The sequence below is a fragment of the Tiliqua scincoides genome, chromosome 2, assembly GCF_035046505.1.
Source record: "Tiliqua scincoides isolate rTilSci1 chromosome 2, rTilSci1.hap2, whole genome shotgun sequence".
In the NCBI taxonomy this organism is placed as follows: domain Eukaryota; kingdom Metazoa; phylum Chordata; class Lepidosauria; order Squamata; family Scincidae; genus Tiliqua; species Tiliqua scincoides.
In genome coordinates this window covers 111,540,448-111,552,614 of record NC_089822.1, presented here as the reverse complement: position 1 = coordinate 111,552,614, position 12,167 = coordinate 111,540,448, and the positions used below count along the sequence as shown (strand labels likewise).

Below are 12,167 nucleotides of genomic sequence, written 5' to 3'. Positions count from 1 at the left end.
AAAGTGCACCCAACAAGGGACAACTTTGATCAGCAAAGGATTAAGCATTCCCCATCCGCAATAATTCCCAATAAGTTTACAACAACACCCCCCCATCAGCTGCAATTCAGTTTGTTTTTTTAAAAAGGGTTAGGATCGCTCTTCTCCCCAAGGACTAACAATGGCTAGAAATGCAGGAATTATCAGACAATGCTTGTTCATTGAATGGAAAGACCTGCCATCACTTGCCTATTACTGCTTATCAAGCCAGAATTAAAGACACAGCTCCAGAGGCTGAGGAAGTGTTGGCAGCCTTAGGAGCCAAACAGGACTCCTCAAGGGGATGAATTGGGCCCAGGATTATCCAGCTGCTGATTTCCAGAGGCCATTGGCAGCCTTAGTTCTTTTAGCCGTCTGCTCTGTATCCAGAGCCAAAGGAATTTTCCTTCAGAGGCTTGCGAAAGTAAAAGCTGGGTTCACAAAATGTATGCAGTGATTACTTTCCTCTAAGGGCAGAAACTCCTTTATATAAATACTTTACATTACCATACATGAAGAACTCTGCCAACAGGAGAAAATGTCTGATGGTTTGCATGAAGTTCTGGTGCTTAAAAGACTACTTGGATATTTGAATTTTAAGGCTGGAATCCTATACACACCTTCTTGGGAGTAAGCCCCATTGAATGCAATGAGACTTACTTCTGAGTAGACATGCATAGGCTTGTGCTGTAAATAACCATGTGCATCATTTGATGATGACAAGGTTTAGGCTGCAATCCTATGCATACTTTTCAGTGAACACAGCAAGACTTACTTCTGAATAAACATGTATAAGATTTTGATATAATTGTTTTTGCCTGCACAGCAGAAATAAAGGAAGGCACCCACACAGATGAAGTGGTAGTGTTGGGGGGGGGGGGACAGGACACAGAAATATCACTAGGTCTTATCTTGCTGCTGCTAGTATTTGTTGTTATGAAGAGGCCAAGGCAAGGTGCCAACCCTTGAGGAATTGGCACCAATCTCCAGGTGTCTACTAAAAGCAATCCTAGATATTTTAACACGCTATCCCTGTTTTAATGACATTACAGCAAGCTGAGGGGAAAATTCTCCAGGATCAGCTTCAGTCAGCTGGCAAGCTTAGGTCAAGAGCCTACAAGGTTGTCTTTTCCTTTAAGGAGCTGGTATTCTAGAGCTCAACAGGTCATTTCCGCTTCTGTCATCTGGGACCCCACAGATAGTAAGAGGGCTGCCAGGACAGTTTAAAAATAACTCCAACAGGCATGAGCAATCCTCTATTTATAATGGCCTGCGTTTATTTGGGTATTTCATTCCTCAAGCACAGCCCCTCTGGATTGGATTGCAGTCTTAGACACTTTCAATTTTCTGGTTATTTAGCTGTTGAGGAGACCCCCCCCCAACACACACACACACACACACACACACACACACACACACACAAAGTGGTGTCTCTTCAGCAGGTGCTAAAGGCAAGGCTCCTCTTTCGCAACAGGTCAGCCAGACAGCATGCAACCTTCTCATGTGCAGGGAGGTGAACTTAAAGGGTTTTGCATGTCAGAACAGGACTGAAAACAAAACAGCCTTGACCTTAAGACCATAGAGAAGCACCAGGGCTCAAACCTATTGAATGGTCATGCTCTCTAAAGTCCCAAACACATGGGTCTGTATGGGATTCAGGGATGAGGGAAAGGATGCATGCAGTACAATCCTTTGCATGTTTATTCAGAAGTATGACCACTGAATGGAGCTAGTCACCTCAGGCAGCAGACTGATGGAAGGCGGCCATCGCTGCCTCATCTGCCCATCTCCTGCTCCTCCAACTCCCCCCACTCCCTGGATTGAAAAAAGGGAAGAGCAGAATAGAAAAGAATGGTGAGCTAGGCAGCCATTCCCAATGTTTTTTGGCTCTGGCCCCTTAGGAGCATTCCTCAGGTTCCAAGCCCCCACCCCATGAACAGATAAACATATGGTGGTACAAAAAGATTTCTCTTCATCTGTGGCAAGAACAGATTAAATGGCAGGGCTCCATCTGGCTCCCATTGAGAATGGCTGGGCTAGAGCATCTTGAGCACTGTAGCAGGGCACCACTCTCCTCTTCTTCACTCTTCCGCTCCACGCCCCTCTTCCTTTTCCAGACCAATATTTGTCATACCATCTCAGGCATCAGCAGCCCTGGAACCCTGGTATTAAAAATAGGCCCTGAGGCATGAGCACAGACTCAGTTTAAGCCCTGCTTAGGAGTTCTTTCTTTTTCAGACTTTGGGAGGAAGTAAGAACTTGAGGTTTGAGCAGGAGGCACGTGGGTGTAGTTGCTTTCCTCTGTGTCGTATGCAAGAGGAACTAATCTAGCTTTACCATCAAATACACCATGTCATTTGGAGTTCAAATATCCAAACAGGCTTTAACACACTAGCAGGCATTATCAGTCCCTCTGCACTTCTGGCAGCAAGTCTCCTGTACACAAGTTATTCCTAAGAAGTATAGGAAGCCCTTCCACATAACTCAGGGGCCAAGGAGTACAATCTTGGCACATGTGGTGTTCATACAATGCATGTTAGCAGTATAGGAAAATACAACTACAAACCTAACCAACATAAACACCAGCAATAGATATTGTTTCTAAAAGCATTTAATATAGCTAGAAGTCAACAAGTATCTGAAATCCAAAATAGGCGAATCTTTTGGGTTTTTTTGGATCAGGCAAAAAACAAGCATAAAAAGCAAGACTTTTGACTTTTACAAGACCCATCATCAAGCTATAGAGTAAGCAAAATAGGGGGAAGGGGTGGCATGTCAGAAGTCCCCCAGCAGCCTCCAGCTACACATGGAAGTTATAGCATATATCATTCACATAAATTGTGACATACTGTATAAACTGAGTTTTGGAAAAGAGACACATGTCCAGAGTCCCTTTTCGGTAAACGGGATTCCCATTGCTTTGTCCTTGCTACTTCCAGGACATGGCAAGAGCAGAGGCAGCTGCTGAACATTGTATGAAATAGATCTGCCAATTAGCAAATCTGATGAACATGCCAAGCCGATTCCACAAGCAACAATCCAGAATTGGTTGTTTGAGACAGCAATGCTCACAGGAGCATCCAAGCACCAGCACACTGGCATGCCTCAGTGTGCCATATCCCTGGCAATGTTGCAAAAGATCTTGGGGCACACATCTCAAATTACACGATGATGCCTAAAGGAGAGTTTTGTCTTGCACTCCACTTCTGCAGACATTTGCGGGTGCATGACCTCCTCACAACATTGTCAGAGAAAAATCATAGTGGCCACGAAGAAAAGTTCACAGCTATAACAAGACCAAAGCTTTGATAAAGCTCTTCTGTCCCATGGGGTAGTTTTAACATTCATTATTTGGCCAAGGAAAGAGGCATCTCTTAGTTAAATTCTGCCCAACGTTGCATATGCGCAACAGGGACCAAATGTGTATACCTGTGGGCTTTGGCAAAAATGGGTTAAGCTGGCAGAAGCAGTACTAGAGGCCTTCCGCTTCAAGCTGCCTCCTTCTTCCCAATCCCAGAATGTATCAAGTTGTCCAAGCTGAAAAAATATGTTGGAAAACTTGCCTAAGTTTCCAATTTTAGGTTTTGACCTTTAGTTGCAACCTAAACATTTTAGGATTTGAGTGCTTACTACAGATGGCAGAATCCACAGAGATACAGGCACAAGTTGGATCCAGGCAGCAAGTTCAGGCTGGCATCTGGAATTTTCTTTTTAGGCCATTAGTTTCCTTGACAACCAACTCTATCTTGTTTTAAACACTGAATAAAGAATATGAACTACCAAATAATTTGGCATCTAACCAGTTCTTGTGGAATTTCATTGTGTTGCTATCTAAACTAAACTATTTAGTTAGAGGTAACTTTGAATTCCACCATATCCTTTCAGCATTTGCAATACCACCTAATTTTGCCTCACCCTCGTATTTTATTTTTAAAGTTCCTTTACACTACTTTCCCATCAACATGCACAAAATATTGTTCACACTTCTTTGGAGCTGTTTTGTTATTCAACAACCTGCATCCTGGTGCCCATCCCTGCATCTGGCAATCTGAGGCAGCCTAGCTCTAAAACCAGTAGCTTAAAAACAGTAGCTTGCACATACCTACCATGACTTGTAACCTGTGATGAACTTTTCCTCCAGAAATTTGTCCAATCCCCTCGTAAAGGCAAGATGCCATCACTACTTCCTGTGGCAAGGAGTTCCACAGACTAATTTACACGCTGGGTAAAAAAATATTTTCTTTTGTCTCTCCTAACACTCAATTTTACTGGCTGTCCCCTGGTTTTGGGGGTAATGTGAGAGGGAAAGAGCGTTTCTCTATCCACTCCCAGCATAATTGTGTATGTCTCGATCATGTCCTCCCTCAGGTGCCTCTTATCTAGGCTGAAGAGCCCCAAAAGCTGTAGTCTTTCTTCATAAGAGAGGTGCCCCAGCCCAGTAATCATTTTGGTCACTCTCTTCTGCACCATTTCCATTTCCACTATATCCTTTCTGAGATGGGGCAATCAGAACTGGACACAATACTCCAGGTGCAGCCTTACCATCGATTTGTACAATAGTATTATAATATTAGCTGTCTTATTCTCAATACCTTCTCTAATGATCACAAGCATGGAATTAGCCTTCTTCATCACTGCCACACACTGGGATGACACTCTCATTGAGCTGTGTCCTGTACCCCAAGATCTCTCTCCTGATCTGTCACAGACAGCTCAGAATCCAACTGTCTGTTATGCTGTGAATCACAGTAAAAAAATAAATGGTACATATAATGTTATGTGTGAACTAGCCCCTCTGCTCACCAACAAAGATAGTGATGGAATCAGTGCTTACCCTGATGTTCTAGAACAGCCATTTTCAACCACTGTGCCATGGCACATGTGTGCCACAGGAATTCAGGGAAAAGTCAGTTATTAGTAGCACCCAATGGGGGATGTGAACCCCCCATTGGCAGCATGGTGTGCCTTGTCAATTTTCAAAAACCTGATGGGGTGCCTTGACAATTTTAGTGCCTTCTCACAGCACAGTCAGTGTGCTGTGAGATGAAAAAGATTGAAAATCACTGCTCTAGGAAGTAACACTGATACTTAATGCAGTGTTAATCTTTTTATCACCATCATTTACTTCTGTCATTCCCCTTTAACTAAGATATTCTTTGTAACAGAGCTAGCATTTGCTTCACCTGCAGATACTTGAAGATACCACCACACAATGTATCTGACAGTGTTCAAACACACTTTGAATAAAGCTAACGGAAACTGCAAATGATGTGCTGGTTGCTCCAGCAGAAGGGAACAACTGTAAAAGAGCACCTGCAGAAGTACAGAGGGAATGTAACAAAGAATAAGATGAGATTCTGTTCAGTGGAATAAATGTTTTACACCAAGCTGGATGAGGAAGAAATAAGGGTACCCCAAGAAGCCCCCAGAATGAGCATGTCTGCTGCTTCCATCATTCAGGACCACCACCAACTTGAATCTGTGAGTGGATGTCATCAACGCAGTTGACTGTCACAAGGAGGGCTCTGGCATGAATATGGATTTGCATCACTGTTGTCCTCTGCATCCAATCAATCCACATCCCCTCCACGTGATGCTTTCTAAGAAGCATGCTGAAAAGTAAGATCAGCTGACCTGGAAAATCCAACCTTTAATCCCCAGAGTACAGAGCTCAGTGCGGTTACAGTGCGCATACATTTTGCACATGTTCAAAGACCATCTTGTTCTTTAGCTTATTCCAGTTGCGCTGGAGCATTCAAAAAGAGTTCCCAGAGCTCAAACTCCACCCTGCCTGCACTGATGCATTTCTAAGGGTGACATGGGGCAAGGGAGGCCAAGCCACTTGACCCATAATGTTTGCCCCTGGGGTAAGGGGAGCGCACATTTTGTTTGCTTGGGATGAGAATGGCACCTACTGACATTCCCTTTTCTGCACAACAGAAAAGACAGAGCTATAAGAGGTTCATCCTCCACATCTGGGCATCCTTGTGCCTCTTTCATTTCTATGTATGTACTTACTACTACACCGTTACTCCCTTTTACATGCTGCTTGCCCGCCCGCCCGCCCACTTTTGTAGGGCAGGAGAACATAAGAACAGCCCCACTGGATCAGGCCATAGGCCCATCTAGTCCAACTTCCAGTATCTCACAGCGGCCCACCAAATGCCCCAGGGAGCACACCAGATAACAAGAGACCTCATCCTGGTGCCCTCCCTTGCATCTGGCATTCTGACATAACCCATTTCTAAAATCAGGAGGTTGCGCATACACATCATGGCTTGTACCCCATAATGGATTTTTCCTCCAGAAACTTGTCCAATCCCCTTTTAAAGGCGTCTAGGCTAGACGCCAGCACCACATCCTGTGGCAAGGAGTTCCACAGACCGACCACACACTGAGTAAAGAATTCTTTTTGCCATCGACTGCTCTGACAACCTCGGGGGTTGCTTTCTTAAGGGGGGGGAGAGTCTCAGGGTGACTCATAAGCCTCTCTAATGCAAGAACTGTGTGCGTGTGTAGGAAACCAGAGGCCCGTCTCCAGCCACGGAATGAGCCCGGGTGGGGAGAGAAACCCCACAAGAGCAGCCCCTTCCCCCAGTTACAGAAAGCACAGACCCGCTGGAAGGTGAAGGGCAGGAGAAGGCTGGCGGCGGAGCCAGCGTCTCGGGGCTGCGGAGCCAACCTGCTGCGCTCAGGACTGGGTCCAGAAGCCCTCTGGGCTCCAGGCTTGGCCGCATCCCGGCGCAGCCCTACCTGCTCGGCGTGGGAGCCGGCGTCCATGCCCATGCGAGCCAGGCCCTCGCGGAGTTCATTGATGTCCACTCGCCCATCCTTGTTGGTGTCCAACTGCTCGAAGAGGCTGGCCCAGCGCTGGCGGCGATCAGGGTCGCGGGGGCTCTCCTGGGGAGGCCCAGAGCCTTCCTGGGGCTTCCTCATGGCACTTGCTAGACGCCTGCAGGAGGCGGCGGCGGCGGCAGGTTCATGCCTGCAGGGCGGCTCGCTCCGCAGCCCGGGCTGGGTTCCATCGCCTCGCTCCTCCTGCCCAGTCCCAGCCAGGCTCCCTTTGCCAAAGCACAGCCACCCACCAGCCCAGGAACATTTAATGCAATGCGCTGGTTGCTGTCGCCTCCCACTACTCCGGTGCCCGCCTCCGCCCAAGAAAGAAACTGGAGAAAGTCCTGCTGCGCGGGTAGGGGAGGGTTAACGCAGCGCCTGGAGGCGGGGAGAGCCTACAATCCTACCCACACTTTCCTGGGAGTAAGCCCCATTGACTATAATGGGGCCTACTTCTGAGTAGACATGCATAGGATCGGGCTCACAGGCGTCGCGCGCTCGAGCCTTTGCAGCCAAGGAGCAGAAGGGACCAGAGGAGCCTCTCAGGAACTGGGGCCACTGCGACGCTTTTCTCAGAAGGCTGGAAGTCTCGCCTTGCGAGCAGCAACTGCCTTCGTTGCGGTTCCCATCTGAACACAGGAGCTGTCCTGGAAGCTATCCGTCTAGCCCAGGGCGATCTCCTCTAAGATTTCCCTACGCCACCAGAGCTTCTTAAGTGGACGTGCCACGCCTTGAACCTGCAATCTACATGCACCGCACGTGCTGCACCCCTGTCGATTAGCAATATGACCTGCCTTGCAGAAGAGAAAAGGGTGGGGAGAGAAGAATAGAGTCTTGCGGCACCTTAAAGGCAAGCCAACCCATGTATTTTGGTATAAGCTTTCATGGGACTCTATAGTTCGATGCATGACCTGGCCTACTTTGCAGGGTTATTTTTTTCAGGATCAGAAGATTGTGCGTGTGACCTTATTGGAAATGTTTGAAAGTGATATGTAAACGTGCACTATTTATTTCACCCACGAGTTAATGGAGCACCCAGTGCTTTGCAGTGCAGTCCTATGCAGAAGTAAGCCCCATTGAGTTGAATGAGGGGCACAATCCTAACCAGGTCTACTCAGAAGTAAGTCCTATTGTGTTCAATGGGACTTACTCCTAGGAAAGCGAGGTTAGGATTGCAGCCTGAGACTTACTCCAAAGTAACGTGTACTACAGGACTGCAGCCCTGATAGGGTTTCAACCACCCTCTGTAAACTGTGCTTTGGGCAGTGTAGTAGTGGGTGATCATGTTCATGACTGAGAAGAGCAGACCAGGGTGTTTTCCTTATAAACTACGTGCTTGTATGGCAACATCTCAAGTTTCTGCTGACTATATAAGAGAAACTCTCATCTAGAGCAGGGGGTGTCCAAAGTTTTTTGGCAGGAGGGCCACATCATCTCTCTGACACTGTGGGGGGGGGGGGAGAATTACTTTATATTTGAATCAATTTACATAAGTTTGCACAAATTATATATTAAAGATGAACTTACAGGTGCAACCTATTTATCCACTGAGTTTTTATCTTGGGGTGGGGGGGACTGAAAGTCACACACACCTTTGCTTGCCACATCTTGCTCCATTTCCAGGCAGCCCAAAACACTGCAAAAAGGCTCCACCCCAGACAGGCAGGGAAATAGCCCTAGAGCCATGGAAGAGGTTCCCCTTGCAAAGGAACAGTAAGACTCCTGGAGCCCCTGAGGCTGAAGGGGAGGTGGAAAACCTCTGTAGCCAGAGCACGTGCAGCAAGGTGGAGCCCGAGTGCGCGAACACACACACAGGGCAGGTGTGTAGCAACAGAGGAGATGGCTTTAAAAAACCCAGGGAGTGTTTGCTGAATTCCCCCCCCCCAATGGTATAGGCTCTCCGTGCTCTAGCCCAGGGGTTTATACACTTTAACAAGTGTATAGAAGAGAGAATCTGTGGGATGACAAGTTGCACCTGCTGCAATTCTCTCTTCTATACACTTGTTAAAGGTCCAGCATCCCTAAAGTTGAAAGTTTGAGCACCCCTGCTCTAGCCTATGGAAACAAAACAGCCCAGCAAGGCTACAATCCTCTCCACACTTTCCTGGGAGAAAGCCCCATTGACTGGAATGGGACTTACTTCTGAGTAGAAACACATAGGACTGGACTTAGAAGCTCAGCATTCCACCTGTGAAAGAAGCGGGACAGCTGGCAGTGGGAGGGCTGAGTACGAGGGGAGGGGATTGATAACAGCTGCCTTAGTTTCCTTCCATCCGGTAGTGTCAGGCTGCAGCGTATTTGCATAACTCTATGGAATTTAGCACAATGCGTTTTTGTTAATCCGTGCCGAGTCAGGGAATGGAACTAAAGAGGATAAATAGGCTTCACCTGTATATGAATGAATGAAGGTCTCGTGATAGCTCAAGGCCTATAAAAGGCCTGGCACAAAGCAAGGTCAGCCTTTCCTTTGCTGCCGCTGCTGCATCATAGACATGAAACAGCAAGCAGTGGAGGAAGCCCTCATCCCACATGTGAGAGGTCAAACAGTTGCCCTCACTTGAAAGCAGTTGCATTGGGCCAGTGTGGGCTCCAACAAATCTCCAGAGTGCCAGAGGCTCATTGGAGACTGGGGGCTCTCTGAGGCCGCATTGGGAGTCCTGGAGGGCCACAAGTGGCCCCAGGGCTGGAGTTTGGGCAACCTTGATCGGGTGACCAAGGATAAGAGAAGGGCTCCATCCCTGCATGACTAAGACCTGTATAGGCAAGAAGGTTTTGACAAATGGTGCTTTTTGTGCAGGAATTAAGCTTTTTGTTAAAGGCACAGGAGTAAGCCAGGCTATTTTTTCCAAGACAGTTGGCAACTCTACATGTTGACAATTTCAACCTATCTCAACTTTCCTCCTACTGAGAGCAGAGCAGGGCTTAAGCTGAAAGACCACTAGTTATTCCAACACCTGGGGCAAGCTCTCAATAGCCAGAGGCTTTTAACTTTTTTAAAAAACTGCCATTTTAGCATTTAAGATATTTACCAGTAATTAAGGGCCCAATCCTATCCAAGTTTCCAGTGCCGGTGCAGCTGTGCCAATGGGGTGTGCATTGTGTCCTGTGGTGGGGAGGCATTCACAGAGGCCTCCACAAGGTATGGGAACATTCGTTCCCTTATGTTGGGGCTGCATTGCGGTTGCACTGATGCTGGAAAGTTGGATAGGATTGGGCCCTAAACTAGATTAGTTTTCTAGTTAGAAATACTGTAATACATGGCTACATCTGCTGACACTATATCGTCTAAATCAGGGGTGCCCAAACCCCAGCCCTGGGGCCACTTGTGGCCCTCAATGAGCCTCGGCCCTCTGGAGATTTGTTGGAGCCCCCACTGGCCAGACGCAGCTGCTCTTAGCATGAGGGGAACTGTGAGCTCTTGCGTGAGCTGTGGGATGAGGGCTCCTGCCACTGCTTGCAGTTTCACATCTGTGATGCAGCAGAGGCAGCAAAGGAAAGGCCAGCTTTGCTTTGTTCACGGCCTTTTATAGGTCTTGAGCTATTGCAAGACCTTCATTCATTCATATAAGTTCATCTTTAATATATTCATTTATGTAAACTTATGTAAATTAATTCTTTTTTTCCCTGGCCCGCCACACAGTGTCAGAGAGATGATGCGGCCCTCCTGCCAAAAACTTTGGACACCCCTGATCTAAATCATCTACCTAGTACACTTTTAAAGTGTTTAAACTTTAATTAAAACTTAAACCTAGTACACGTTTAAACTTAATTAAAATGTGATTTGAAAGACAAAGTTGTGTTGTGTTTTTATTCCAAGTTCTCAAAATCTGCAAAAAAAAAATAAATTTAAAAACCATTTTCAAACACCCCTATAAGTAACACTTCACAAATCTTGGAACCAGATCCATAGTGGCCCAACAAGCTAACGAAGTAGAGAAATTAACCCCGGCTGACAAATCCAGAGTGAATTAAGAATGGCAGTGGCAGAAATTCTAAGTTCCCTTCAAAAGCTATTGTATGCAGCTGGCCAGAGTATCTCATATTCTCCTTCCCTGCTAGCAGTATTTAATAGCTGATGAGCTAAATGTAATTAACTGTATTAAAGAGATCAGACACCAAGCTAATGAGAAGCTGGAGGGAAGACACTCGGCTTGCCCTCACTAAACTTCCAAGCAAGCCAATAGAGAACTTCTCATCTACCATCTTGAAACTTGCTTAAATACTCCATACTGAAAAGAAAACATTACATAGTGTGTTATTTTAATACCCATTTTGCAGCCCTACTATCACCCTCATCTTATTGAGCTCCTTAAATATTTCAAACAGGTTAGTCCTGTGGTTCTCAAACTTTTTAGAGGCCCTACAGGCTGCTGCATGATTTATAAATGCCAAGGGGGGGGGGGTGGCCATAATGGTGATTGGGCTCCTTCCCCATAGCAGCTTGTTTAACTCTTGATGCACATAGCTTAATCTGCCCTGTCAGTTTCATAAACCACCAAAAAATTGGGGCACGACCCACAGTTTGAGAACTGTTGCCTTAGCCTAAGGGACACAAGAACCTGCAGAAATGTGCCATTGAGCCTCTCTGTTTTAATTGTGTATCAGTGTTACAGATGTGGTTGTGCTCTTGTGCAGCTCTTGTTCTTTTCAGGAGATTGTGCCCTGTGTTAATTAGTGATGGGTGTGTGTGTACACATATACGTACACACACACTTAAATTTCCCACTTCAAGTAGCAAAGCACCTTAGAGCATCTCTGCCCAGGTGTAACTATCCTTGCTAGTCTCAGCCTAGTTAAAAATTAATGGACAATTTAGAATAGAGGAGCACTGAGCCAGACCATTGGTCTGCCTAGCTCTGCTCTGGCTCGCAGAAACCCTCCTAGATCTCAAGCAAAGGGCTTTCCTACCCCAACAACTTGAGATATTGATTGGCAGTGTTAGCAAATGAACCTACCACTGAGCTATTCCTTGTTTCATTTCCTCTGAATCAGCCCATCCTAGTTCCCTCCAAATACCCTCAGTAATGAGGTGGAGCACACCTGCTGAAAGGGAAGATGCCTTTTCTCCTCTCATTCACTCTGAGAGTTCCCAGCAGAGCAGGGTGGAGACTGGATCCATCCCCCCCTGCCTGACCCAGTCCAGGAGAGGCAAGTTTCCTCACTCCCTGTGCTGACGCTAAGAGTAATCGCTTCCCGTGAATTTGGACACAGGTTGACATATTTTTTACCCCCTGACTGCTGCTGTCGTTGGAATGTCGTAAGCACTGCTCGGTTTAATTCCTGCTTTCGTACATGCCCTGCCTCCAAATCCCTCT

At 46.7% G+C, this 12,167-nt stretch overlaps 1 protein-coding gene across 1 annotated transcript in view; it reads right to left on the bottom strand.

Moving 5' to 3' along the window:
• LOC136640019 (mitochondrial adenyl nucleotide antiporter SLC25A23-like) overlaps positions 1-7,074 on the bottom strand; it is a 60,812-nt gene extending 53,738 nt beyond the window's left edge. Inside the window, exon 1 of the mRNA XM_066614810.1 lies at positions 6,772-7,074. Coding sequence (XP_066470907.1) covers positions 6,772-6,954 — 183 coding nt within the window. The 5' untranslated portion in view covers positions 6,955-7,074. The remainder of the gene's footprint in view (positions 1-6,771) is intronic.
• Positions 7,075-12,167: the final 5,093 nt, after the last annotated feature.